We start from the raw sequence: 27,938 nt of genomic DNA, 5'->3' as shown, positions 1-27,938 counted from the left end.
CCTTTCACCTCTGTTCATGACCCGCGCCTGATAGGAGCACTACTGATCGGAATGAATCCATCATCCGTTGATTGCGCGGAACGGTCAAATCCGATCCCGGAATCTCGGCAGGACTCCAGTCTTACCACTATCAGTATGAGTCTAAGTGGAGTGAGATGCATTGTGATGCCAAATTACGGTCTTTTGATATTTTCTACATGTCTATTCCATTGTCTGGCGCTAATTCATAGGATACTTCGGCCGCCACTCGCTCAGAAACTCGTTTCGCGGGCCGCTCAGGGTACTCTTGGTCCTGCGCTGATACTTTCCATAGCCCAACTTGCCGACGACCTCGCCCTCCTTGAAGACGACTGTGCCTCTGACCAGCGTGTACCTAGGCCAATTCTTAAACTCGATGCCTTCAAAAGGAGTATAGTCAATAGCATGGTGCAACATGTCGTTGGTCAATTTGAACGGCTTGAACTTGTCCTGAGGATACCAGATGGTTAAGTCTGCGTCAAACCCTGGACCAATTGTCCCTTTGTTGGTCAAGCCGTACAGCTTGGCCGGATTCGTTGCCGTGACTTCAACAAACTTCTGGGGCGTGATTCGTCCAGTGAGGACGCCGCCGGACCACAGCAGCGGCACTCGTGTCTCGACCCCTGGCAGCCCGTTAGGGATGTACTGGAACTTGCCCTGTTCGCCCCCGCCGTGGGCCAGACCGCGCAATTTGCCTTGCGGGTGGTCGAACTTGATGGGCGCGTGGTCTGACGACAATGTGGTGAAGGTACCGTTCTTGATCCCCGTCCAGATGGCATCCTGGTCGGCCGGCTCTTCGCGGATTGGCGGCGAGCAGACGCACTTGGCGCCCTCGAAGCCTTCCTTTTTCATACTGTCAGCCAGGAGGAAGAGATACTGTGGACAGGTTTCGCCGTGGACGGGCAGGAGGCGGGTCTGGGCGTCGCGAATGACCCGGGTGGCATGTCCGCCTGAGATGTGGACGAGGAGGATGGGCGTGTCCATGAGCTCGGCCAGGACAATGGCCCGATTCTAACAGACACAAAAGGCGTCAGCCGTCCGTCTAGCACCCTCTTTTTCCTGCATTTCCGCATTCCACATTCCATAGGATTGGTGAGAATGACTTACCGTAGCCTCAGCCTCGACAATCGGCGGCCTCGACGTCCCATGATGATAGGGCGCTGTCATGCCCTGCTCCTCCAAATGCTCCGTCATCCAATCAATGACATCGGCATTCTCAGCATGCACCATGGTTGTAATGCCCAACCGCCGCGCCGCGTGCATGACGTCGAGAATCTCATAGTCCCGCAGCTGAAAGGCCTTGTAGGTCATGTAGATCTTGACGCTGGTGATGCCGTACCGCTCGACCATCATGGGCAGATCGACCTCGAGGATGTGTTTTGTGGGGTTTGACAGAATCATATGGAACCCGTAGTCGCAGTACGACTGGCCATCGGCGAGTTTGGAGTATTCCTCCAGCACCGGCACCAGACTCTCATCGTTGCGCAGCTGGCTCGCAAATGTGATGACGGTCGTGGTGCCCCCCGCCACGGCGCTGCGAGTGCCCGTGTCGTATGTGTCGTTGGTGTAGTTTGCCAGATCGGGGATCTTGCCGTTGGTGATTTGCGTGCGCATCAGACTGTCCACCGACGCCTCGTACAGTTGGCTCAGGTGAACGTGCGTGTCGATGCCGCCCGGCGTGATGTAGGCGCCCTCGGCGTCGAGGATCGAGACTTGGTCGCCATTGCGGACCGGCAGGTTGCGAGCCACGGCGACGATGGTGCCATCCTAATGCGCACAGAGGTGTTAGTCTTGCACATATTAAAGGTATATCCAAAGGGTAGAGGAAAGCCACCAGAGGGAAAAACTGAGTGGTCCGGATTGGGAAGGAAGAGGTGGTTGTAGAATGATTTTCTTCTTTCACTCGAGTTCTTCGCCTTCTTTTTTCTCTCTTCTTCTCTTCCCACTCTTGACCAGCCTGTCTCAGTGTTGTATACTCGCAACCAACGGGGGCAGGCAATCGAAGGAATAGTTTTTCATTTTATTTTCTGCTACCAGTCTGGTTGACCGTTTTACTCACCTTGACTCCAATATCGCAGTTATACCAAATATCCGAGGCTGTCACGACGTTGCCGTTGCGCACAATCAGGTCGAATTCCATATCTTTTTCTCTCGATCTTGCGCACCCCAGAGTACGCTGAGATCTAGCTTTCAACCGCAGAAAAGTCAATATGAAGTAAATGCAAGAATCGTGCAAAGTTTTGTTTACGAAATTCCCAACAACCAGACCCATAGGGCCAAGCTTCCCGATGTTATCCCCCTTCCCTGGAGGTTTGGGACTCTAGCACGAGCTGCCGAATCAATGGACCCCTTTTCCCGTCCCTTGTCTGAAGCTGAAGACGCGCCTAGGCCCGAGACAAACAGTCCGGACTTGTTGAAGACGTATCTATGGGCCTCAAAAGATGATGGGGCTGGAAATCAACAACAAGGGCGCGAGGTGGGTCATGTCTGTCTGTATGAAAAGCGACCCTGTGAGACCTGAGAGATCTACCAACGAGGACTTGACCGGAAAAGCCGAGAACAGTGGACAGGCGAAGCAAGAGGCTCCAACCATAGAGAAGACTCTAGCTTGAAGAGGGCGTGGAGACGACATCTGCCGTAGCCTGGATCGGGGCCTGGACGAGAACTGGGAACGAGACGAGAGAGGCAGATACGAGGCAGCTCGGGACCACCACAGACCGGCGATGTATCTGGTAGTCCATGTCGGTACATCTGTTATCCGGTAAAAAAAAAGGCCACATGAAAAGTCTTGATGATCCAGAGTGTCCGGGTGGGATGGATGGACTTGGTCGATTCAGGGCCGGCTAGAAGGTCGCAGATACCTAGTGGTGGTGATCACCATCGTCTTTCAGCCTTCGTGCCTATCATCATTCGAAGGATGCCTCCGAATCCTCCACCAGCATGAGAGACAGGGATAGGGCGGCAAAGAGAAACCAACGAGCTGAAATCCGGGGAGTCGTTTTTGACAGGGGATAAATGGCGGAGTTGGAGACGGGAAGGCTAGGAGACCGTGGTTGTAGATAGGAGGTTCGGACATGAGCGAAGTGCCGGATAGGAAGTTTCTTTTTGGCAGGCGGGCAAGGATAACGAGGCTAGACTCCTTTTATATCTCCCCTTCCGTCCATATAGCGCCTTTGGCATTGGCATTGAAGCTGGGGTGCCTTTTTAACTAAAACCTTTAACTGATCCTATCTGGGTACCTACCCGAATCTTCTCGTATTAAGTTCTCAACTAGCTTACCCTTTGGATGACCTTATACGAGTATGTAGACTTACCCAATGCCAAGAAGAAAGGCCTCCAATGGATGCAAAAGGAAGATAGAACCTCGATGGACCTTGGTGTACCTACCACCTGGGTGTGTTGGCTGACAAGCACCGTGAAGGAGAGGAGGCAGAGATCTGGAGATCTAGCGTCTACGCGTGGTTAATTCAATGAGGCGCTGCACATGTGGACGGTTGCTTGGTGGAATCTACAGTGTGTAGAAGGTGTATGGCAACTTTTTCTCACCTCCCCTGTCTTCCCCCCCCCCTCCTTTTCCTGCACTGTCACTGTCACTATTAATACTCACTAGTCAACCGAGTTAAGGTGGAGGATATACCAAAAAATGGCCCAGTGCTGGGTTTTGTGCACAGTTTTGAATATCGGACAGTATGTGGTATAATAATGTCAATATCCAAGATTTTGAGCCTTTTGCTGTAGCCTTCTCAAGCCCTTGCTATATAGGGCTTCAGCTTCGATGAAAGTAATAGGGAGGAGAGTCAAGACCAAAAGAATTGATAAATGGGTTTCACTCGTATATGTCATCTCACTTATCACCACTCACTAATCCTATGCTCGGATAAACAGCAATATTGCCTATTCTCGTCAATCTCTTCCCCTCTCTTTCATGTACATCAAATCTACTCGGATGGTATAGTGTAATATAGCAATCATTCCAATTTGGACGCCACGACGGTACTCTGTCCGACGTCCTTCTCCGTCGCCGACTCGACATCCGCGGCCTCCCCATGCACGACCTCGCGCCCGTGAATGATCGCCGAACTGAAGTTGGGGAGATCTGCCGGTTTGAACTCTTCTTGCGCAGTCTCTTCGAACTTGAGCCCCATCTGCTTGATCAGCTTCTGGTTCTTGGTCGGCCAGAAATAGCACAGGGGCACGTAGACGGCGATGGACACGACAAACGACAGACACCAGCCCAGATGGCCGATGTTCATGGCCGTCTCGGAGACATTGGCGCCCAGGGAACCGCAGAATCCGGGAAAGGGGATGACCACGCCGACAATGTACGCGATATACGCCTGAATGTTCCAGCCGCGGTGGTAGTAGTAGTGCGGGTTGGTGCGGTTGCCGTCGTACAGGTGCTGCAGGAAGATGTTGCCCTTGGTCATGATGAAGTAGTCGGCGATCATGATGCCGACGGCCGAGGCCATGAAGATGATGTAGCCACCGAGGAAGTTGAGGAAGACTGGAGAATTGTCAGTATTTTAATTGACGACATTCGTAAAGCGAGATATGACAGCCTCTTTTTTTTCCCTCAAAGAAAGTGGGAAGTTCTTACCTGTTGCCGATCGAAGAATTTGCCATGGATTAACAGCCCAGGCCAGGCACAGCCCCAAGAACTGCCCGCGAGTCATGTTGATGTACCGCGGCAGAAGCAATGTGCTGTCCGCGCCAAAGGGAATCATGTTGGCCGCGATATTCGTGCCCAGGATCAACAAGGCCCAGAAGCTGGCGCACAAAAACACGGCAAACCGGACCGCCGAAGTGTCGTATCGCTGCATAATGGCATCCAACAAATCCCACGGATTCCACAGCTCGAGACCCCACGAGTGGTTGATGGCCGACGTCGCCAGGATGCCCAGCGAGGCCGAGATGGTCACGCTGATCGGGTTGGCGATCAGCTGCGGCCAGACCGAGGCGTACTTGTATTTGGCCCAACGGCTGAAATCGGGTTGGTTCGTGATGATGTTGGCCTCGTAAATGGTCAGTCTACTCTCTGTTTTATCACCAATGGGATAGGAACTTACAGTATTGCCCAGACCGCTGTTGAAGGCGTAAACCACGAACCAGGCGAAGCTGGTCGATGTCGAAGCTGGAGCCCCAGGGATGCCTCCGCCGATGTTACCCTTGGTGTTGGCCATGCAGAAGATGAACAAGCCAAAGCAGGCCGGCACGACCGTGCACATCTTGAGCGTGAAGACCCAGCGCAACTGATAAGGTCGGAGAAGGGTGAATGGGATGTGGATGAGCCAGTAGAGGAAGAAGGCGATGAATTGGGCTGAGGACATGCCCACGGATGCCGGGATGGAGTTGTGTAGGTTGCGGTACGAGTTGCCAAATACTGTGTTCAGTGTTAGCAACGACCTCAATCTAGGGTGGTTCTCCTTGCACGCCAAACAATGACTGACTTACCGGCTGTCAACATGTTCACCACAAAAGAAGATCCAATGTACAGCTTGATAGCGTAGTAGACGATAGCCAACACAGCACGCGCAAAGACGACGTAGTAGGCGCCCCATGTGCCAAACACGGCGCGAGAAATGATGGGATATCCGACATGGTAGACTTCTCCAGACCGCGAGTTGATGGCCATGGCCACAGAACTCACCACCTGGCTGAAGAAGACAATCAGGATGGACTGCCACCAATTCAGGCCGCAGCCGATCATGACCGAGCCCAGCGTCCAGTTGTCCATTGACAGCGAGAAGTAGAAGAAGAAGTAGTTCCACCACGCCCATGTTCGAGCCTCAGGAGGAGTTGGAAGGAGGTCTACCGTCGACAGTTTGTTAGCCGTAGGACAGATAGAGAGAGCAATGGAAGGGGAGCTGTACCATCGTTGATCCAGGAATATGACCCTGTGGGATCCGCATTCGAACCTGGGGTCCGGAGGTATTGCTTGAAGTTCTCCTTGCTCTGAATTCCACGTTTGAAGTTGGCCTTCTTGATGCGGAACGAGGCAAGCAGGTTCTTGGGACGAAAGGCATTGATGCCGGTGATCCGGGGTTTGTCTGGGTTGGAGGCCTCCATACTGCTGGATCTTGCTCCTTGGGAGATGTCCACGAACCAGACTGAAGAAAGAGGATGAGAATGTCGAAAGGACGGATACTCAGAGGATCACGGTGTGAGTGTTGTGTGGGAGTTGTGTCTTTTGATATACTGCATCCGGTACTCGCAACATCGCTCGACTCCAGCTGCTCAACGGCTTCTTCGCCCACAGTGGCAACAAGTCCATTGCAACAACGTGGGAATGCGACTTGAGGATCCAGACTAGTCTGCTAGGTCCACTGCACGGCAATCCTATCAACCTGTGTGGCTGTCACAAGCCTATCATGCGTATCCGGCAATATACGTTTATCCATTTGGAGTGTGACAAGATAAGTACTCGCAGTTGTAAAAGTCCCACTCTGGGCTCGACCTCGTGTCTACCGCCTCTCACAGACACTAATTCCTACAGCCGATCACCGGCACCCTGGTATCGTATCATCTAGTGCGGTCGATCGCCATGTGTCCTTATCAACGGTGGATACCAACCCGCATTGCTTGATTCTATTCCGTCCGGGTGACCGATACGAGCTCCAATCTTCAACGTCGCCCCGATATTCCGGATAGCTTGGTTTTCGCCCAACGGTGGACGATGTTGGGTTCAAAGGAGACTACCTAGGTACAGTTTACTCTATAATTTTACAAACAAAATAACAACAGACAGTCTTAAAAGAGCGTCTATAACTACTAATTGGGCAGGAGAGAGGCAATAAAAGCAGTAATCACAGCACCCAGACCTCTGAATCCAGGGTACACCAATATCTGTTATCACATTTCAAGTTCAACAACCATGCCCTCCGCCATTCTCAAGGAACCCAAGGCCGATGGGCCACGTCGCGTGCCATTGACAACGGAAGATGTCAAGAAGGGATCCTACTCGGCCCCGGCCCTGCAAATGGCCCTTGAAGGACTCCATCAAGATGGCATGGTCGTTCTCAAGGGCGTCGTGGACCCGGAACACTGCGATATCCTGCACAAGCATATGAGCGGTGACAGGGACCGGATTTTGAGAGAAAGGCATGCCGGGGCGAAAGTGTACAATCAGGGAGTGAAATGTGAGTTCAGATTAACCGGCCAGAGAGGATCGTGATATGGATCCGATGGGGAAGATCAGAGATGTTGATGAGTGACTCGAGGGAACAGCAAATATATTACAGGCCCCTCCGTTCACAAAGCCAGAGTTGTTGTTTGAAGACGTCCACTTCAACCCATTTGTGGTCCAGGTGATGAACGCGTGAGCATTCCTCTCCATCTTTTGTATCCCAGAGCCTCTCCCCTTCTTCTACAGCCCCAGAATGCTGAGCTGACATGTGTACAGCTATCTCGGGGCCAACCCTAAATGGATCATGTCCACCGGCAACAACGCCCTCGCCGGCACCGGGGGCCTTCGCCAGCCCGTCCACAAGGACACCCGCTTCCGCCACCCGAAATGCCCGTTCGTCATCGTGTCCAACACGGCTCTCAACGACTTCACGCTCGAAAACGGCGCGACCGAGTTCTGGCTCGGCTCGCACGCCTTCACGGACGAGCGCGACCAGACAATCGCCACCCCGGAGACGGTCTTTGGGAAACAAAAGGTGGGCACGCCGTCGTGTCCGGTGCTCGAAGAGGCCGTCGAGGCACGGAGAGCCGTGAGACCACCTGTGCGCGCGACCATGAAGAAAGGGGATGTCATGTTGAGAGATTTCCGGACGTGGCATGCCGGGATGCCGAACGCGACTGAACAGGATAGGATCATGGTGGCTCAGATCTGGATGGTAAGTGCATTGCTCTCCAAAAAGCCACAAACCTGAGCCTGAAGCTTTGATGATGGCCTTTTGGTTCCTTTCTTCCGTTACCCTGCAATTGTGTTACTGTCTGAGCTGCTCCCTGACACTATGTTCGCCCACAGGCACCGTGGTACCCCAACTTCGTCACTCGCCTCAACCTCCCTCTCTCACAGGCCGAGTGGTTTCAGAGCCGAGCCAACAAAATGCCCATGGAGATCATGGCCAACTATATCGCCGACGACGCCGTCGAGTTCGACCAGCACCGCGACAACTTTTCCATGGAGCCGAGTCATTACGTCGACTACTACGATACCGCACCGCAGAATTATAGATATGATTGAACGGAGAGATTCGAGATAGGACGGAATGTAGGATAAATATAAAAAAATCATATATAATATCCTCTTGCTGGAGCAGCAGGTAGAAATCTCAAGACAGATCTAAGGTCGCTTGTGCCCGGGGCATCAAGAAGCCTAATTGGGCCTAGCGATGCCCAGTCGGCATTACGCAGTAGCTTCTCGGTGGCTCCCGGCGCGCATGAAGTGAGCCAAACCCACTGCCGCAGGCTTAATTTTCCCAAATGGACACATTTACTCGAGATCTGGGGAAACAAATACATACCAGCGGTATCAGGACTTTTGGTTGCTGTCTTGACCCCATCGCTAGCAGGCGACGAGCCCATAACGTCAACTCGTTTACACCACCGTCATCTTCATGTCTCTAACCACGGCACTCCGACCTGTCGCACTCCCATTTGGCGCGGGCCAAAGACGGGATCACTCGTCAACAGACAATGCCCAGAGCCGACCCTTCCATCATGAAGTCAGCTACCTCAACCTCCATCGCACCCTTACACGATACCAACAACTGATCCTCCTCACTCCTTCTCCTTCTTCTTCGTCCGATGTCCACAATCCCTCTGAGTTGACCGCGCTGCAAAAGCAGGTCCAGGCCGAACTGTGGTCTCCCTTACCATACCACCGCACAAAATGGCTACACAACGTCGAGGGCGCTCGCACGCTCCTTTTACAACTAGAGCGAAAGGCGCAGGCCATTCGTGTGCAACGTGCGAAATATGAGGCTATCAAAGATTTGGCCGAGAAGAGAACGGTCATCAAGAGGCTGAGGGATCGGATAGAGGAGATTGGGAGGGAGGTTGAAATGATGGGCCTGGAGGAGTGGAAGCCGCCCGTTGTCGAAGACGGAGGAGAGACCCTTTACGACTTTCTGCAGATGCAGACGCAGACGCAGGCGCAGTCCGCAGTGACCGAGGGTCCAGCAGCGAAAGAGGGAGCGCAGGAGGCTCCGCTGACAGAGGGAAAACCCATCAAAAGCATAGAAGAGGAGCAGCCCGCGGAAGCTATACAAAAAGACAAAGATACGAGAGAAGAACTATTTGGATCTTCAAGCCTGCGGCAACGAGGCAAAGTACATGGCGAAACGAAGAAATCCGAGGGGCAGGCGAGCGGTGTGTCAACTCTCGCTGGGACGGAGCGATCGCTCTTGGATTCATCGCGCGTGCATGAAGACATTACGGCATCTCTGGTGAAAATGGCAGCCCAGCTCAAACAGGAGCAGAGGAAGCTTCAGTTCTCTCTGGAACAAGACAAGGGCATACTAGGGCGCGCGATCGAAGGACTAGATGTCAGCCTGAGTGGGATGGAGGCCGCGAGCAAGAACATGGCATTCCTGAAGCGCATGAGCGAGGAAGAAGGGTGGTTTGGACGACTGAAGCTGTACGGCATGATCTTTGCGATGTGGGTGGTGGCGTTTCTGCTGGTGTTTGTGTGTCCCAAGTTGAGATTTGGATGAGGCATAGGAGCAATCGCCCACCGCTGCTACAGAATGACGACAACCTGTGGGTGACCTGGAAGAAGCCGGTTCTGAGATTTCTTGCCAGGCCAGCAGCAGCAAGTGCCTGACGATCTCGACCGGGAGATACCAATCGAGCCGACATTCCTTGCCACGGGGGAATCTTCGTGAAGCTTGGACTGCAATCGGGGGAATCAAACGTTGAGATCGGGGAGAGGTGGTATCTGGCTCGCTGGGTGGTATCTGGGTGGGATGCACCATTCCAGAGTCGTCATGGGTGGCTGTGCGTCAGTGCCCAGCTCGCCAGGTGAGATGGGATTGCGCGTTTGTGGTGATGCAGATTCTGTGCGATTCCCTCGAAAAGTGCCCGATCGCCCATCTGCCACTGCTGCCACTGCTGCCTCGGTGCACCAGGCGTTTAGGCGCCAGGTGGGCTCCGTGGGCTCCATGGGCTCCAACCAACCTGGAATGCTTTGGTGGCCCCCCCGATGACGTCGATGGCGGGCCACAAAGCCACTGGGCGAAAAGCAGGTGAAGCACATGCCACTTGCCCTCCACCAAGCTGCACCCTTGGGTGAGTGTCGCGCCTGCTCATGCCAGGTTCACCATCGCGACAAACAAACTTCACATCCCGAGCCTTTGTCTATAAATTGTGCCCAAATCCTGGTTCATTCTTCTTTCCCATCTCTCCACCTCTCCATCTCGGATCAAACCAATACCCAAAAGCAAAAATCTATCGATAAAATCATCCCAACACCAAAACAAAACACACACTTCCAACATGTCTTCCAACGACAACACTTCTTCCCTCAAGTCGGTTGTTGACACCGCCACTGGCTACGTCCAGTCTGGTATTGCTGCCGTGACTGGTAGCGCCGGCGACCAGGTGAGTTTGTAGTCCCCCTCCACTCAAAGCAAGTATCTAGGTAGCCTCTACTAACACCCCTTCTCAGGCTAAAGCCGACGAATACAAGAACAAGGGCCAAGCCGAGTCTGACCTCTCTCACACCGCTGCCAAGGCAGGCCCCTTCACCATCAGCTCCTCTGGCGCCCCTGCCAAAGACAGCTCCGACCGCACTCAAGGCCAATGGGACCAAACCGTTGGCAGCGCCAAAGAAACCATCGGCAATCTTGTGGGGAGCGAGGAGTGGAAGCAAGCAGGCCGCGAGCAGAATATGCAGGGCCAAGGACAAGAGGCTAAGGGCCAACTGAGCGACCTCGGCAAGGGCATCAGCGACCGCACTCAAGGCGCCGTCGGCAGTGCCGTGGCCTCTTTGACTGGTGACCGCACCGAACAACAAAAGTACAACGACATCCATGACGAAGGAAAGACCAGACAGCGTGGGGTTGAGTTGGACCTCGACAAGCAGGCTGCCGCTCAGAAGTAGGCGGGCCAAGATGCTACACCTTATGACTGATGGGGTGGTGAATCCTGTACCAGAAGGACAACACATGAGCGTTTCCGGATGATGTTGTACGATTAGTCCTAGCTTTATGATACCCCCAAATCCAGATTCCATCAATACCTAGGTAGTCATTCTCTTCTTCAAATTTGCGCCCATATGGAAGCATATTCTTTTCTACGACCTCCCCGCATTATGTAATATCTTATGTAATATCTTGGTAGACGGCTTGGCCAATAGAAGACGCCGCAGGCTCCAACACCAGAATCGCATCCGCTATCCAAATCAACTAGAAGCATTTTCTTGAGTGATTTGTTACCGTCAATGGCTGGCGTGCCCCAGAAGACACTGAACTGGCTTTACGATGTGTTAAAACGTGTACAATATCTTTGGGTCCGTCGCCCGAGTGACCTTGGCTGACAGCTTGCAGGAATACCGCGACCCGAATCGCACCTATTCGGACCTTGCCCACGTCCTCACCCACAATCCGAGCTTTGCTCCTCGGACAGATGTCTACAGTGCGTCAGACATACCGAAGATCTGAGAAGGAAGAGACTGACAAGCAACGCTCAGCTTTCGAGAATGGAGCACCTGCGCTCCTCCTGCAATTCAAGGGCACCATCCCCGTCCACTTTCGAGGAAATACGTACCGGTTTCCCATAGTGTTATGGATTCCTCATGCCTACCCTTACGAGGCACCCATGTGCTATGTTACCCCGACGGAAGAGATGATGATTAGACCGGGTCAACATGTCGGTGGAGATGGGAGGATATATCATCCGTACTTGGCGCGTTGGAGAGAACATTGGGAGGTAGGCTCAGATCTTAAATCACAGAAGAGTAGGGTTGCTGGAACAGCTCAGACTGACGGACTATGACCCAGAGATCGAATATCTTGGACTTTATGTCCATCCTGTCCGATATTTTCGCCAAAGAGCCGCCTGTCATGTCCAGGTCATCGCTTCAACAACAGGGACCGACACAGCCAAACCCTCCACCAGTACCGCCTTTACCAAGGGAGATGCAACCACCGCCGTCTTCCAACGTATCGGTATCAAGCCCTCCTCCCCCTGTGCAGTATCCAGGCGCGCCCGCACCACCACCTCCTCCGCCGAAACAGCTTGCTCAATCAGGCGTGCCAACTCCTGCCCCAGCAATTCCAGGCCTTCCTGCGGCTTCTGCGCGACCAGGCCGTTATGATGCTCCGCCTCCTCTGCCGCCTCAAGCACAAGTCCCAGGCCAACGATCTCAGCAACCGCACGGGAATGGGAATATCCAGCGACCCTCTAGCGGTACGAATTTTGTCCCTCAACGCTCCAGTAGCCTCCGACAGTCCATGTCTCCTCAACCACCCTACCAGCAGCAGCAACATCCGCAAACTACGTACGAACCACTCCCGTCTTCGTACCCACCTCAACCACCTCCTCCGGGTCAACCGCAGCAATATCCTTCCGCTCAGCCCCATCCCTCCATGGCTTCTCCCCCAGGCCAACGTCCAGGGCAAGTCTCCGACCATGCCAGACCACCGCCCCCAGATCAATATGGCCAGATGCCAGCAGCAGCAGCACCACCCCCCCATGGTCAGCCTCCCGGGCGACCTGTGCCGCAACAGTATTCAGCCAACTATGCTCAGCAACTTCTGCAACAGGCCTACGCACCACCTCAGCAGCAATATCAGCCACCGCCTCAAGCTTCCGCCCCAAAACCTGCGCCAACACCCAATCTTCTCGACTCCCCCTTTGATATTCCCCTGCCTGCTCCTAACCCTCGGTTATCCCACAATATTCCCGCGCCTCCTATACCGGTCAACCCGGAAAAGGAAGCCCTCCTAAGCCATCTTTCCCATCTGCTCACGACATCCCTGCACCAACAAATCTCCCAGAACAACTCAGCTTTGGCCCCGTTGGCTTCGCAATATGCTGCAATGCAATCAACTGCGAGCACATTGAACAGCGAATTGAGTAACCTGAAAGCGTTGCATGCGACAGTGTCTAACAATATCTCGCTCCTCCAATCTTCATTGACCAAGGCCGACCAAGCGATATCGTCAGCGCACGCCCGCGCCGCCAAAAACGACATTCCGCACGTCGACGAAATGCTGACCGCTCCAACCGTCGTGGCCCGCCAATTGTACGATGCTGCGTGCGAGGAGCGGGGCATTGAGGCCGCAATACTGGCCCTTCAGGAAGGGTTCGTGAGGGGTCGTGTGGGAAGTGAGATCTGGGCCAGAAGGACCAGAGAATTGGCTAGGGAAGGCTTCAAACGGCGGTGGATGGTGAACAAGGTGGGAGAGGGGATGGGGCTAGACCTAGAGGCCGGTGCATATGGGCGGTAGTTAGGGGGTAGATTGACACTGCGGTGGGCGGTGGTAGGGCGACAAGCGAAAAGCCAACTGGCTCAGGTGAGCGGTGCCAAAACATGGTAATCCCCATGTTAGAGCATGTGAGGCTCAGTTCACAGAATTACGGGGGAGGTTGATACGCTCCGAATCTGTGCTTTCACGGGCATTGCCAGCCAATCTTACATGGCACACACATTTGTGCGGCAATCTACATACATGCACAGCGACTATCCTGTCTGAAGGCCAGGATAACTTTTCTAGGTTGTTGAAGCAGCCAGCTCTCGTCTCCAGCTCTTGTCCTGTGGCGGCCTTCCAGGCTTGTTCTCTTACCCTTGGTGGAGTGTGGCTGTTGCCAACGAGCCAGCGCACATACAAACAGTGTCGGCAGCCCAAAAAGAACGGTCTTGAATACCAAGGTACCTACCCGCCTAGTATATCTAGGAGATGGACAGAGCCAAGGCGCACGGCTGGTATAGGCTAGCCTGGGTAAGCAGGAGGCTGTTAGTACGAGGTAAGGCCCCCCAGGTGCTTACAGCCTTGTCCAACGTCAATCAACATCACTCCAGCTTCCAAGGTTTCTCTTTCTTTCACTGTTCTCAAGCTACTGTGAGCGACTCGACAATGGCTGAGACATCGCTGCTCAGCGATCTCTCACAGCGTCTGTCGTTGGCCTACTCCGGTCTGCCAATAGTATACAAGCTGTTGGCTGTCGTGGTGATCGCCGGCCTGATCCACAGAGCAATATTCAAGAAACAGAAGCACAGCCTGTTCCCGGGTTGGGCGGCCATTGAGATCGCTCTTGTTAGTTATTTCCTCAGCCAGGGTGGCCTGGGTCAACGCATCTAGTGGGTGTAATTATGCTGCCGCAGCCAACATTGAGACTGACATCGACTCTAGTTCGGGAATACGACGGCGCAATGGTTCCCTCTTCGGCCTCACAGCAACGCACCAGGTCCTTGCCAACCTTCCCAACGTTGACCGCATCATGTCGCAGCCGCATCACACTCTCAGCGCCGAACCGGTCCAGTACACCCTGGTGACCCGTGTCTTCGGAGCAGGCGACTCGCCCGAGCTGAAGAAGAAACTCGAAGACTCTTGGAAAGACCTTCTCGCTCCTGTCGAGCGAATGTTTCTCAATGACAGCGCCGCGACATCCGCCCTTGAAAAGAGCGGCATTCCCCAGAAAGCATCCTCGTTCGTCAGCTTCTCGTCCAATCCAGCACAAATGAAGCGCTGGGAATTATCCGCTAATGTTCGCCTCATCACCCCCGACTTGCCTGGTCAGCCAGGGGCGGTCGAGGCTGATCTTCAGAGTCTGTCGCGAGATTTCGGGGCCTGCATTGCCATTCCGCTCCTTTACGGACAGGACTTTTTAGATCGCTGCTCCGGGCTGTTGGACGACTTCTGGAAATTCGACAATGACCTGTTTCCCCTACTAATGATTGGCGTTCCATCCTGGACACCCTTCAAAGTCATCAAGGATGGCGTGGCTGCGCGGTCGCGGCTGCTTCAAGAGATGGAGGCCTTGTATCGACGCATTGACCAGTTTCAACGAGGCCAAGCCGTTGACTTTGGCGCGGACATGTCGGATACCAGTGAGGTTGCCCTGGGGCGGAATGCCGTCTACAGCCGACAGAATTGGTCGTTTCGAGACCGCGCAGGAGGCGATCTGGGGGTCCTCTGGGGTCAAAACGCCAACACCCAGCCCGTGCTTTTCTGGCTTTTGGTGTACGTCTACTCCACTTCTGGCGTTCTCGACAGGGTCCGGGAGGAAATAGCACCGTATGTCAAGATCTCTTCTAGGAAGGATCCGGATACGGATAACCATACGCCGGAGATTACGACGATCGACATCCAAGGCCTGGGCAGAGACTGCGCACTCTTGAAAGCGTGCATTTTCGAAACCTACCGCCTGACCAACGAACCAACGTCGATCCGATACGTCGCACGACCCATCACCATCCACGACGGGACGTACCAGCACGAACTGCAGCCCGGAACGTTCGTCTCGGCACCGCACTCGCTCACCCAGCGAGATCCATCCGTGTACGCGGACCCAAACGACTTCATCCCCGACCGCTTTCTTCAAGTAGTCGACCCAGAATCCGGAAAGTTGCGCGCGGCGTATGGAAAGGCGCTGAGGCCCTGGGGTTCCGGGGCTGCCATGTGCAAGGGCCGGACGTTTGCCGAGAAGGAACTTGTGGTTTTGGGCGCGGCCATCATTGGTCTCTGGGATATCAAGCCAGCGGCCGGTGGGTGTGAGAGGTGGGAGGTACCGGCTATGATTCCTGGGACTGGGGTGAAGAAACCTGTCAGAGATATCAGAGTGAGGATTTCTCGGCGAGGGTTCTGAATTTCTTTGTTATCCTATCGACCTTCATGATAATGGACAGGTTTGACAGGTTTGAAATCAACACCTTCAATGTCCAGCTCTGACTTGAATTGCATTGCATTGCTTCGCTTCGCTTCTAGCTCAAGTCGCCATTGCCAATGTCCATAGTTTGTTCCTCGGGATGATATCCTGTATCCTCTGTCATGTATGCAATGCCGTTCCCCATCGCCAGTGCCAGTGCCAGTGCCAGTACCAGCGTGGACACCATAATGTAACACCCTAGCCCATCCGCACCCCTTGCATACCATTGTCATTGTCATTGTCATTGTAAATTTCCCGATTCTGATCCAGCACCAATGCATACTCCATACTTTGAAGAAAAAACCCTGTGAACCCCAACGCACAGCTTGGAACCCTTAATCTCTCGCCTTTGGCAATCGAGGATTGTCGACCTGGTGGAAAAGCTCCCGATAATCTGTCTGCCTGTCTGTGTCCTCGCATGTGCTTTGTTCCGCCTTGAGTGCGTGCCTGATAGCGCTGCGTTGCACTGCGCCACCTTATCCGTGGAATGTGGGTGTGGAATGTGGAATGTGGAATGTGAAAGCCATGATATCACACCGTTGGAGCTTGGAGCTTGGACCTTGGCTCCGCAGCCTTGAAACATTGAATGCCCTGGTTCTCATTTCCTCTTCTGTGCGTGAAAGTCGTGGTTTCACTGTCACTGTCGAGGAGGGGCATGTGCTTGATCCATACTCATATTCATGGTCACGTTCGTCTTCTGTCATGACCACAGACAAGTTTCTCGCCGCTCAGTCTCGATTTCCGTTTCGGTTCCGGTTTCTGTTCGCACCCAAACAGCCCTTGTTTTGAAAATCATGTCACGTCATGTCACGCCATGCAGTGCCAGAGAATCATGACTTGACATGAACACGGCCCGACACGGAGCTGACACAATGCAGAAACAATGCGGATGCGGACGCACACGCAGACACATCTCAGCCACCTCAAACACTCTCGTACCAGTGCCAGCGCTTGCTTCACGCTTTTTGCTTGCTTGCTTGCTTGCCTTAGAAGCCGAAATCAATTGGATCGAAGCTCTTGTCCTCTGCAAATCCGTTTGTCCAGTCACACAAAAAGTCCTGATTAGCACTTGCAGCGGTGGTGGACATAGCTGCTCCTGTCTCAAAGGATGCATCAGAAGCCATAGCGACAACGCTTGATGCAGCATTTTCTGGTACAAGTGCATCTGTCGCGGTGTAATTGTTGTGGTTATTGGCGGCCAGGTATGAAGTGTCAAATCCGTCTGTTTGGGTTGTGTGGTTGCTGGTGCTGACTGCTGTGCTCCAGATCCCCAGTCCAGCGCCAGCGACATCCTCTTTCCCGCCTTGAGGCATGTACTTGTCAATTGTCGCAGGCATGAGCATGTCTAGACCCATCATCTGACTGAACGTCCCCTCGCCCGCACCAGGGGTGAGCAGGCCAATATCGCCAAAGAGAGCCCCGAATGAACCATCTGCCGTGTTGTCATCCCAATTCATGTTTGGATCATAATCCACCACCTCTGCACCAAGAGATTGAAGCTGGTTCGCTGTGCGACGGTTGGTTTCCTCAAGAGTCTCGGTCATGGTATTCGGACAAGAGCCGCTAGAGATGGGTTGTTCTGGCGTTGGCAGATGCAATTGTCGCAGCACCGCCGGTGTCTCGTTTGGCGGCGTCTGGTTTGGGGTTTGCGAGAAAGACTGGTTTCGGTTCTGCATCGGCTTGTTGTTGGGAGTCTGGAAAGATCGGCCAATGGGCGTCTGCAAGGACTGGCCATTGGGTGTCTGAACATTTCTGCGCGGAGTGCCAGAGTAAGGAGAGCCGGAAACAGCCTTCTGGCCTGCTCCTGCTCTCGAAAGGGTTGAGTGGTGCCGAGATGTAGGAGTTGGAGTCCCTGGTGCTTTAGCCCCGGCAACGCTCAGGCTGGACCCCAATCCCTGTGCTTGTTCGTTGACTGGGCAATGCGGGATTTCTCGTCGGCCTTGTAGCGGCTGCTGCATTTGTTGCCAGTTCGATGCACGAGAGTTCGATGACCCTTGGGGGGAGTGGAACTGTCCTTGGGCCTGAGCACGTCCGTGCATCTGATGCTGTGGCTGATCTCGACCTTGGGTTTGACCACGAGCCTGCTGAACCTTCCGAGGGGATGGAAGCTGTGGCCGATGTTGCCCTTCAAATTGACCACCAGTCCGCTGAACCTTCCTGGGAGATTGAAGCTCTGGCTGATATTGACCTTGAAATTTACCACAGGTCTGCTGAGCCTTCTGAGGAGACTGAAGTTGGGTTTGTGGACCTTGCGACAGGTATTGGGCCTGGTTGTACGGAACAAACATACCAAGGTATTGCAGTCCATTCTGTCCGATGTCGAGGCCTGCCAGCGCACAAGGATCCTGGATGTTGTTGGTTTCATTTCCACCCTCACTTATGTTCCCTGCCTTGCGCTTCTGCCCAACGATAACAACATCATCGTCCTCTTCCTCTTCCTCGATCGAACCCATCGTACCAGTCGGCAAAGGAATAGGGAATTCATACCCAGTGTTGCGGGCCATGGTTGATGGTGGTGGCTCCGGGTCGGTACGATCACGTTCAAGCCATTTGAAGTCCTGTACCACATGATCGCTGAAATGATGGGCCAAAGACATACCCACTGATTCGGCCGCTTGCGAAGCCTGTTGGAAGTAGGTCTGATGACGCATCTGCTCCTCCCACGCAGCATTTGCAAGAACGGCTTGCGCACCGAAGGCGTCTTTGCGGGCACGCTTTGCAGGTGATGGCTCTCCAGACGGCAGATCGGCCCCGAAGAAACTCCCGCTTCCACCATTGCTAAACATTCCATTCGCGAAACCTGGCGCATTTGGTGGTGACTTGTGATTCGAAGACACAGTGCGGTTTCTCTGATAGCGCATGTCCTGCATCTGGCTGTTTAGGGCAGACGTATAGCCTGGAAGGGCAGTCATGCCAGGAGATGTGTTGTCCATTGAAAGGGATCGCTTAGCCGCTGGTCTTGGCGGATATAGACAATCCATCGGGACATAGTCGCTTGGAACTTGTCTTGCTGGTGAGGAAGCCGGAAGACCAGGCATTTTGAAGGGACTCCCAAGTTTCTGTTTTCCAGGTGTATTCTGGCCAACAGGTGGAGACGGAGAGAATGTCTTTGCGCTTGCTGGACCAGGGTCACCAGTGCGTTTCTTCGCACTAGGTGATTTCTTTTTACGAGCAGGGCTTGCAGGATGGTAGCCGGCAAATTGTGATGTCCTTGGTATCTCAATTGGAGAGTTGGACATTTTCTCAAGCAGCGAGCGCGAAGCAGAGCCAGGCGTAGCAGGTGAGGCAGACGGTCCGGCAGAGACATTCCTCGTCGGGGTGCTGGCAATGACCGCAGCAGGTGATGTGGATGGTGCGGCAGAAACATTTTTCGCTGGGGTGTTGGCGATGTCTGTAGCAGCGGCACCAGGAGCGCAGGCTTGACTGGTCTCAACATTGGCAGTTGACTCGTTGACAGAATTCACAGTCGTCATGTCCGACCAATCCTGGTCGGTACCTTGAGTAGGGCTTGGACCTCTTTCGATGGACGCTTGCAACATCCTTGCAAACTGCTCATCGCTCAAGTTCTCAAAAGCGTTGCCTGGGTTTGTGTCTGGAACCGCGGAGCCAAAGTCATTTCCCACTGCGCCGTTGGTAACACTATTCACGCCTTCAGTGTCAAGTTCTGAGGCAGGTTGGTACAGCTGTGACAGGTCACCGGATACAAACGGGTCGACCATGTCAGCAGGAAGATATGGGCTGGGGTTGTTTGAAGCATATCCAGCTGACCCTGGAGCTGCGAGGCTTGTTTGATATGTATACAGGTTTGGTCTCAGGCTTGTGTTCGAAGAAGTAGCTGGTGGAGGGTCGAAGTTGAACTCATTGAGGCTGTCGAGTTGCTTCTGTTTCATCTTCGAAAGTGCCATGTCGTAATGACGGAGGGTGTGACTGTGTGTAGACTGACCATACGCAGAGAGAGATGACAGTACAGGATAATGATACAGAGGGAATCGTGGGATAGGGGATGAAGTTAGAAGATGAGAAGGTTGAGATCGAGGTTGGGAACAGAAGAAGTTGGTGAGGATAGAGAAATTTGAAAACAGAATTGGACAAAATCTTCTCACCCAGTACCAGCCACACTGTCGGTGAGGTGTGGCAGAATCACCAGATCGCATCTGCTGCAAGAACAATAGAAAAAATCTGCTATTGAGCCATTCTGCCAGACCTATCCGCGGCGCCCAGCCCTCTTCAAACGGCAACGACAGTGACGGCAGTGAAGTGAGAGGTGACCAACCTCCTCTCACGGGCTGTCATTTCGTCGGCGAAGATTTTGAAGAACAATGAATGTCCAATTCAGTCATGCACAGTGAGCCAGGCGTCGCATGTCTGTCGCTTCGGGCAGGGCAAATAACATGTCGACCTGTCCTGGAATCCACTCAGTGTCAAGCCAACACACCTTGCAAAACATCTGCAACTTGTCTTCTGTCCCGGCTTGCAAGATTGGAGCTTGCGAGCACCGCGATTCCACCAGACGAGTCAATGAGACCTAAATCGTGAACGACGTCCGGGACCCAACCTACTGAAATCTCCAAATTGCTGAACTGTCTCCCCCTGAGAAAACAACAAGGTATAGTTTGTATATTATCCTCTTGCGAGCTCACATCTTCCCCACAACGCAGACAGAAATGGACCTTTCATCGTCGTATGGGAGAGTACATTACCAATAACGTGTTCCTCAGATGGGGGAGTAATAGAGCTACTCGACTGTCCATCACGATGGCTCGACATAAAATCACATCACTTGACTCTTGCATTGAACATGCAGCAGCTCTGGAAGATGCGCGTCTGGCACGTCCCATCAAGTTCGCATTCGTCGAAGGGGAATGACATTGAAATTGAGCCCGAGATGAAGATGGACGTTGAAGTCAATCCGGCAAATCGTCGGACCAAAATCTGCATCACGTGTTCAAGATCACGTGGGTACAACCCCTTTTTCTGTGCCCTTCATTCAGAAACTCGGACAGTATGATACATGCCCCTTGATCTGTGTCAACAAAATGCCTATGTCCGGTCCCGCATCTGTAATGCGCGTCAGGTGCCCGACCCTGAAAAACGAACGCCTAGAATCCTTGCGGGAGCCGCATTTCAATAGGCGCAAAGACCACCGCCTGCGTCCTCCAGATCCCAAGCACCAGCCATCCCCACAATCTGCGGTTCATCTGCATCCAGATTCTCGGCGCGAGTGATTCTATCCTCAGAGGCAATCTCGGCGTCGGCTTCCGTGCGACGACCTCCCATGAGAAGTTTGCGGGCCCAGGCATCGATTGCTGGCTCGCCAGTCTCGTCCCTCGCTTGCTTCAGGAATGGGATCAATGCAGTACCACCAGTCCCACGCATCTTCTTCTTTTTCTGCGCAGTACCCGCTTCATCGGGTCGGCCATAGCGGATCGAAGCAATTCCGGAGCCACCCCGATTGACTGGCTCAGGACTGCTCTCTCTGCGTGTCCTCGACATGCTTCTCGATTCCCGGCTCTTGACGATGATGTACCTCGAGACCATCTGGATATGCTTGTCTCGAAGAGCTCGAAGCATGGCGAGACATGCGTCATATGATACCGTCAACTGTTGATTTGATCTGTTGTATTCGACAAAATCTCGAATATTGGCCGCGCCTTCCACTGCTTGCAAGAACTTTCGATGAGGGCCAGGCATGTACTGTCTCATCTCGTGAATGAAGTTGTGTCGGGGCTTTGGGGCGGCTCCAGGCTCGGCCTCCGATTCCGAGGTCTCATCCTTTTTGGACCCAGTAGGCCTGTGCTCGACCCCGAGCACAATGTCGAAAAATTGGATCATGCTGCTCTGCGCGTTGGAACCACCGCCATAGTGCCGCCACCTTGACTGCTTGCTGCCATCGTCGTAAAAGACGCCGTGCGGGAGACCGGCGTCTTTCATGTTTTTGCTTCCTGCCAGAAAAGGTCTTATGCGGTTATAGAAAACGTGGGGATCGCAACTGTCATACATCCTCACCAGCAGCGTCCCCAGTTCGTCCAGCATTTGAGCAACTGATTGGAGACACTTTGTAACTGTTGCCACATCATTGTCTCGGGCAGCTTGCATCGCCTTCAGCATCAAGGGTATAGAAGGACCTGCTTTTGCCTCCATGGCCACACTGACCAGATAGAACCATTGTTCGTCCAGCGAACCTGTGAAGGTGATCAAAGTGGAAAGATTTTCTAACACGAGATTGTCGGAAAGGAAGAGCGGTTTCCAGTTCCACAAGACCAGCCCGGCGTAGGTGGCAACTGGAGGAAGGTCTAGGTATTCGCAGACTTGAAGGAGAGGGTAGGTGATGGACGGCGGCAATCGCTGTTGATTCTAGTTAGCATAACTCTCAGTTTGCGGCGCTGGATACGAACTCACCTCTGAAGGTTTGTCCCCGCCCCAAATGTAGCCATGCGCCAAAAATGTCAAAACACTATATGCTCTGCGCCACTCGGCCTCGGTTTCCAGATGGACTGCGGGGATGACGGGCAATTTATCGATGACAGCTCTTAATCTTTTTGACAGCAACAACGACTGGAAGTTGTTTATGATCCGCTCCCAGCGGTCGTAGACAGGATGCGGCAGGCAATGCAGCGGCAGCTCTGAAGGGAGGAAGCCTCTTTCTGGGGAGATACCATAGTCTTCGACCCTGGGGATCGGTGGAAGCATGGTGCTCTAGAGGACGCTTGGGCGTCTCTGGAGAATAAACGGCTCGCGGGGCGCAAGGGTATTGGATCTGCTTCTCGGCGAGTCGATGCCTGACAAGTTAGGCTTGTTTATTCGTGAGGGTTCGGAACAGCGAATCGTCGTAGTAGAGAGAGTGAATTTGCCGCGAGGAGCGCGCAGGCTGTTGGGGGATTAATAGCACACGAGACCAAAATGGGTATTGGTCAGCAGTGAAATGGAGGGTCACGAGGTGAAGTAAAAGATACAAGAAAGATGCGCATAAAAGAAAATAGTAATCTACTAGGTAGGCAAGCAACTGGGAGAATGGAAATATCGGCGGAGAGGACATGCCCATGCCCAGCCTTTCGGGTAGAATGCGGGAGTCATCGGGCCATGATGAGCGCCCTCAACAACAATCAGGGAACGTGTTTGCTAGACGACTTGCCATGGGGTTCTGGAGGAAAGAATGATCTCATGAATGATGAAAGGACCATCCAAATGCTTTTCCCTTTACTCAGCAATAGATCTCAGTGTCGGTGTAATCTCGAGGGGAGGCGAATGTGGGCAGCAGTCATGAGGGAAAAATTATAAACAAGTGACGAAGGATTGTGGGTGATTGGGGGCTCGGAGCTCGGAGCTCGGAAGTGGGACCAAGGAATTTTCTTTTTCCGGTTGGCTCGTTGCTACTAGCACTACTCGGTACATACCTAGGCACCTAAGTACATACCTAGTGGGCGCCTAGTACCTAACGAGCTAGGCACCTTCCTAGGTACCGAGTAGTGGTCTGGGCGACTGCTGTTAGTGACGCTAGTGGATGCTCATATGCAGTTAGTAGCCTCGTCAATACCAAAATCTATCTCCCCACTGCTTATGCTATAGGTACGGTACGAGGCATAATCTCTCTACCGAGGCTCACTATTTTCTCGTGCATCAACAACGTTAACCCCGCAGAGTAATTCCCCTCCTTGAACATCTGCAGAGTGGTGTAACCACTTTATGCACACCTGTTCGGCACAGTACGGAAACACCTTTCGGGATAATGCAATTCGCATATTCAGTATCTGCATGCATCGACATATTGGTGACTTGTTCTATGAAGCACGACTACTCGTAATAGTTCTGCACCTTGAGGCCCTGATATTCAAATGCGGTGCCCTCCCGTTTGTCGATGACGGTTTTATGGTGGACATCCTTGACCCGCGCTCGGACATACTCGGTCCCCGTTGGAACAGGCTTGTCGGAATTCTTATCCTCCTCTGAAAGAAGGCCGAGGCGGTCCAAAAGAGGAGATGGTACCGTCCTCATTAATGTCTTGTCTCCTGGACGACTGAAGTATAGCAGTCCGAGGCGGGGCGTATTCAGCTGGTCCTTAGGCGGTGTAACCACTCGGTGAACAGTCGACTTGATGAAGCCTGTTATACAAGGTCAGTTGAGCCGTTTACGAGGTGTGAAGTTCTACCCATGATACTCACCATTGGTCAGGAAAGTCAGGGTGTCAGCAGCGTTGCAGGTGATGCCCCCTTCGACAGGCTTAACCCATTTCCACTCTCCCTCAGGAGTGCGGATTTGCAGTCCAGCAATGTGCTGCGAGAAGAGCAGTGTCAAACTGCCAAAGTCGGTATGACCGCCCTTGGAGTAAGCCTGGGCCTTGTCCCATTCCTCCTGAGTTCTGACGTTATAGATCATATACCGAAGATGATCGTCCGATACCTCGTCATAGGCGTGAGCGTCTGCCAGATAGTTCTCCGGCAATTCAAGGATGATCGAGATCAGAACAAAAAGCTTGCGAATCACCTTCTCCCAAAGCTCACGATGGAAAGTACGGATTTCATCCCAATACTCCCGCGTGATTGCATGTTTGGGGACATCAGCAAGTGCCGGGATATCCTTGGGGATATTGAGCTATCGTCGGTAAGTTTTTGAGTGCGAGCCTGGAGCTTTAAGATAAGGGATTTACCATTTCAATGTTTTCCTTGACACCAGTGTCGCCAATCCATCGTGAGTTCTCGCGATATCCAAAATACTCGCCTTCCGCAAAGTTACAGGGGAAGAAACGCTTCTCCTCCAACGACTGCTGGAAAAAAGTATTTCCAAAGCTGAACTGGCGAAGGACTTTCTTGTCGTCGATGCCAGTATTGGTCACCACCCAGAATCCAACTCGAGTCAGGGCGTCATAGAGCTGCTTTGCGAGCTCCTGCTTGCCACCTGGCTCGTCGAAGCGTGACAGATCGATCGTCGTCAGCGGCGCCCAGTCGAGTTTCTCGGCCGTCTCGGCCGGACGGACCCATGGTTTCACAAGGACATGCTTGGAAACATCCGTCTGACTTGTCGGTTCTTCAATTGCTGATGGAGCCATCTTTGCTCAACGTGTAAAAAGGAATATGCCGAATCCTGTGAATATTCTTGGGCTTAGTCAAAACAAAGCGACCGAAGCAGAATATCCTACCAAGTGCCTGACTGAGGACAAGGGGTTGCAATGCACATATACCTGACTCGAACGGTCGCGGGACTGTTATGGAGCCATCGTTGTCTTCCGTTCTGTACGTCCCCCTGATGTACTTTTTTGCATTCCAATTACTAACCAAGCATATACGTTCAGATTGCGTGCTTTTGTACTAAGGCGACGTGCTCTCCGCGTTCTCCGACTTCAACCTTCTACTGCCCTACGAATCTCCGGTACATAGTCGGAAGATACAAATACATTCTACTAAAATCAGTGAGGGGAAGGTTTGCTATCAGATGGGGATGTCCGTCCTTTGACTGTTCTAGCCTGTTACCGACTATATGGAGAGGTATGTCGCCATCGCCCTTATCGTGGCGAAATGTACCACCAATCGTTGACGCAAGGGACGCGTATGGCGGCTTCTGTACGGCTCTGGACAGTGACCCAGCAGCACGGAACACGACGAGATGTTGACGTCTTCTGTGGTGCTCATGTCGTGATGAAAGACTGACAGTGGATCGAGACCGGTCTCTACAAAAGAGTTGGATGAAGTTTTCGGCTTCATCTTTATATAAGGCGTCCTCGCATGTGAGTCTTGAGGAGGTAGAGCCGGTACAGAATCATCTCTATCATTTCCTTCGACCACCAGAAAGTCGAGGGAGATGGCGGCCGAGAAGAGCCTGGGTGAGACGTTCACCCACATTGTTGCCGAAGAATCCCCTGCTCCGAGCGAGGGCGACATTGTGCTCGGAGAATCGGACAAGGCTTTCGAGAAAAAGGTCCTGCGCAAGGTCGACCTCTGGCTCGTTGGGTTCTACTCTTTGGTCTATATTTTCCGAGTCATCGACTCGTCCAACTACTCCAACGCCGCCATTATCAATCTCGAACATGGCACGGGCATCAAGAAGCAGCTGCACCTCAACCCCAACCAATGGGCATGGACCCTCTCCATCTTCTCGTACAGCTACATGATCTTTGAACCGACCAACACGGTCCTCCTCAAGACGTTCCGCCCTCGCATCTGGATGTTCGTGCTGATCCTGAGCTGGGGCATCTGCGCTTGCTCCGTGGCGGCCGTGGAAAGCTTCGCGGGCATGATGTGTGCCCGCTTCGCGATCGGCATGGCCGAGGCTGGATTCTACCCTGCCGTGCTCTACCACATGGACTTCTGGTATCGACCGACGGAACTCCCGTGGCGTATCGCCTTCTTTTATTCCGTGGGCCAACTCTCCAGCGCGCTGAGCGGCCTGTTGGCCTACGCCATCAGCTTCATGGACGGTCTCGGAGGCCTCCCGGGGTGGAGATGGCTCTTTCTGCTGGAAGGACTCCCAGCAATCATCCTCGCCTTTGTCGCCCTTTTCGGACTGCCGGACTATCCCCACACAGCACGCATGCTCAATGAGAAGGAGCGCCTGTTCATCGAGCGGCGTCTGGCGGCCACAGCGCCCTCGGGCAAACGCCACAACTGGGACTGGGCTAGTCTCAAGCAGCTCTTTGCAGACCCTACAGTCTACACCTTTGGGATGTATTGGATCGCTCACGGTATAGGTGGCTTTGGTGTCTCGTATGCCTTGCCAACCGTAATCTATCAGCTCGGCTTCACTGGGACGGCAAACTCGCAACTGATGAATATTGTATGGCTCCAAATATCCCGTCCCCTACCTCAACAGACTTATAGCAGTCTCACTGACCTCGTCTTCCAAAACAGCCACCCTATGTTTGCTGCTTCTTCTTCCTCAACACAGCCGGCTGGATGATTCATCGGAAATGGATTCGGCCCTGGACATGCGCCGTCGCGAGTGAGTGAAAAAGCCTTTGTCCGTCTCTTCGCCCTCACTGACTCATTGGGTTCCAGTCGAAAGCACAACCATCGTCTGCTACATCATTCTCGTCACCGTCCACAGCGCGACCGTCAAGTACATTGCCCTGATCGTCGCCGTCTCGTGTGCCGGCTCTGCGTACCCGGTCATCTGGCCTGAGCGGATCCGCGCGCTCCAAGGCACCGTCGCCGCCGGTATCGGGATCGGGCTGACAAACGCCTGTGCGCAATGGAGTGGCATTGTCGGACCGCACGTCTACTCGACGGTGTTTGGGCCCAAGTATCACAAGTCCTATCTCATCTGTCTGTGCGTTCTCATCGTGTCTATCTGCTCGGTGCTCACGTCATGGTTCATCATCGCGCGGAGAGACAGGTTGAAGGCAGAACTGAGAGCCAGACAGGACGAGGACATCCCTGTACCGCATGGGATTTGATAGGGTTTGCCAATATTTTCCTCTAGGCATAGCTAGAATGAGAGATAATATCGATAGCACATTGCTCAATCTGTAACTACTGCTCATCTCATAGGACGTCCTATGAAACACGACGGGGCTAGTTCATCCGCTCGAGACTCAGTCCTTCCGTCCTTCCAACCGTCTCTTCATGGCATAGGCCCACCCTCAGGCATGCTCCCCATGTAAAGGAAGGATTGACGCAGCCAGGAGTTCTCACCTGCACATAAGGGAACCAAATCCAAAGATGACAAACCACCTGCAGCTTCTTAACGGGTCAAGAACCCATGGCCAAACCCAGGCCCCATCCGCCGTCCTCCCCGCCCATGCCGCTGATCTGCATCGCTTGTCGCAAACTCGGTATGGTGTACGAGTAGTACAAAACCCGTCGGATAGCCCCGGTGATTCAGAGCCCAAGTTCAAGGGTGGTGGCCTGAGGCTCGGTCGGTGTCGGCCCATATTACTTGAAGTAAGACTTGTACGTTTGTTTCTACGGCGATTTGCAGTTTCTGGGAAAATCCCGTATAGTAGCCAACGGTCTTGACGATGATGGATGTGAGCTCCCCCTGCCGTCCAAGAGAACACCACCCCGCTGCTGGCCCTTATTGCTTCCTTCAAAAAGTGTAAACTGAGATTCCATGCCTGATTTGGTCCCCCGCAGCGTCGGATTGTAACGGCATGGTATGTGATCCAACCCATG

At 53.3% G+C, this 27,938-nt stretch overlaps 11 protein-coding genes across 11 annotated transcripts; 6 read left to right on the top strand and 5 right to left on the bottom strand.

The window, feature by feature from the left end:
• Nucleotides 1–219: 219 nt before the first annotated feature.
• Nucleotides 220–2,158, bottom strand: Z520_11968 (uncharacterized protein; the record flags this gene model as incomplete). The annotated part of the gene is made up of 3 exons (XM_016782455.1): nt 220–1,029; nt 1,126–1,785; nt 2,078–2,158. 3 exons carry the CDS (start codon nt 2,156–2,158, stop codon nt 220–222), a joined length of 1,551 nt encoding a protein of 516 aa, XP_016626483.1.
• A 1,828-nt stretch (nt 2,159–3,986) lies between these two features.
• Nucleotides 3,987–6,084, bottom strand: Z520_11967 (uncharacterized protein; the record flags this gene model as incomplete). Its single annotated transcript, XM_016782454.1, has 5 exons — nt 3,987–4,522; nt 4,616–5,030; nt 5,085–5,398; nt 5,470–5,826; nt 5,889–6,084. 5 exons carry the CDS (start codon nt 6,082–6,084, stop codon nt 3,987–3,989), a joined length of 1,818 nt encoding a protein of 605 aa, XP_016626482.1.
• An 805-nt stretch (nt 6,085–6,889) lies between these two features.
• Z520_11966 (uncharacterized protein) lies at nt 6,890–8,209 on the top strand (the record flags this gene model as incomplete). The annotated part of the gene is made up of 4 exons (XM_016782453.1): nt 6,890–7,154; nt 7,243–7,333; nt 7,418–7,856; nt 7,991–8,209. The coding sequence occupies 4 exons, from the start codon at nt 6,890–6,892 to the stop codon at nt 8,207–8,209; spliced, it is 1,014 nt and encodes a 337-aa protein (XP_016626481.1).
• Nucleotides 8,210–8,582: 373 nt separating this feature from the next.
• Nucleotides 8,583–9,680, top strand: Z520_11965 (uncharacterized protein; the record flags this gene model as incomplete). The annotated part of the gene is made up of 1 exon (XM_016782452.1): nt 8,583–9,680. One exon carries the CDS (start codon nt 8,583–8,585, stop codon nt 9,678–9,680), a length of 1,098 nt encoding a protein of 365 aa, XP_016626480.1.
• Nucleotides 9,681–10,461: 781 nt separating this feature from the next.
• Nucleotides 10,462–11,068, top strand: Z520_11964 (uncharacterized protein; the record flags this gene model as incomplete). Its single annotated transcript, XM_016782451.1, has 2 exons — nt 10,462–10,566; nt 10,634–11,068. 2 exons carry the CDS (start codon nt 10,462–10,464, stop codon nt 11,066–11,068), a joined length of 540 nt encoding a protein of 179 aa, XP_016626479.1.
• A 339-nt stretch (nt 11,069–11,407) lies between these two features.
• Z520_11963 (uncharacterized protein) lies at nt 11,408–13,418 on the top strand (the record flags this gene model as incomplete). Its single annotated transcript, XM_016782450.1, has 4 exons — nt 11,408–11,461; nt 11,514–11,601; nt 11,657–11,895; nt 11,967–13,418. 4 exons carry the CDS (start codon nt 11,408–11,410, stop codon nt 13,416–13,418), a joined length of 1,833 nt encoding a protein of 610 aa, XP_016626478.1.
• Nucleotides 13,419–14,045: 627 nt separating this feature from the next.
• Nucleotides 14,046–15,777, top strand: Z520_11962 (uncharacterized protein; the record flags this gene model as incomplete). The annotated part of the gene is made up of 2 exons (XM_016782449.1): nt 14,046–14,269; nt 14,322–15,777. The coding sequence occupies 2 exons, from the start codon at nt 14,046–14,048 to the stop codon at nt 15,775–15,777; spliced, it is 1,680 nt and encodes a 559-aa protein (XP_016626477.1).
• Nucleotides 15,778–16,823: 1,046 nt separating this feature from the next.
• Z520_11961 (uncharacterized protein) lies at nt 16,824–19,742 on the bottom strand (the record flags this gene model as incomplete). The annotated part of the gene is made up of 1 exon (XM_016782448.1): nt 16,824–19,742. One exon carries the CDS (start codon nt 19,740–19,742, stop codon nt 16,824–16,826), a length of 2,919 nt encoding a protein of 972 aa, XP_016626476.1.
• A 1,219-nt stretch (nt 19,743–20,961) lies between these two features.
• On the bottom strand, nt 20,962–22,527 carry Z520_11960 (uncharacterized protein; the record flags this gene model as incomplete). The annotated part of the gene is made up of 2 exons (XM_016782447.1): nt 20,962–22,182; nt 22,237–22,527. The coding sequence occupies 2 exons, from the start codon at nt 22,525–22,527 to the stop codon at nt 20,962–20,964; spliced, it is 1,512 nt and encodes a 503-aa protein (XP_016626475.1).
• Nucleotides 22,528–23,628: 1,101 nt separating this feature from the next.
• Z520_11959 (uncharacterized protein) lies at nt 23,629–24,880 on the bottom strand (the record flags this gene model as incomplete). The annotated part of the gene is made up of 3 exons (XM_016782446.1): nt 23,629–23,936; nt 23,997–24,426; nt 24,482–24,880. 3 exons carry the CDS (start codon nt 24,878–24,880, stop codon nt 23,629–23,631), a joined length of 1,137 nt encoding a protein of 378 aa, XP_016626474.1.
• Nucleotides 24,881–25,629: 749 nt separating this feature from the next.
• Z520_11958 (uncharacterized protein) lies at nt 25,630–27,220 on the top strand (the record flags this gene model as incomplete). Its single annotated transcript, XM_016782445.1, has 3 exons — nt 25,630–26,601; nt 26,676–26,766; nt 26,823–27,220. The coding sequence occupies 3 exons, from the start codon at nt 25,630–25,632 to the stop codon at nt 27,218–27,220; spliced, it is 1,461 nt and encodes a 486-aa protein (XP_016626473.1).
• Nucleotides 27,221–27,938: the final 718 nt, after the last annotated feature.

Source organism: Fonsecaea multimorphosa, assembly GCF_000836435.1.
Source record: "Fonsecaea multimorphosa CBS 102226 unplaced genomic scaffold supercont1.45, whole genome shotgun sequence".
Classification (NCBI taxonomy): Eukaryota; Fungi; Ascomycota; class Eurotiomycetes; order Chaetothyriales; family Herpotrichiellaceae; genus Fonsecaea; species Fonsecaea multimorphosa.
This window is presented reverse-complemented; position numbering and strand designations above follow the sequence as displayed.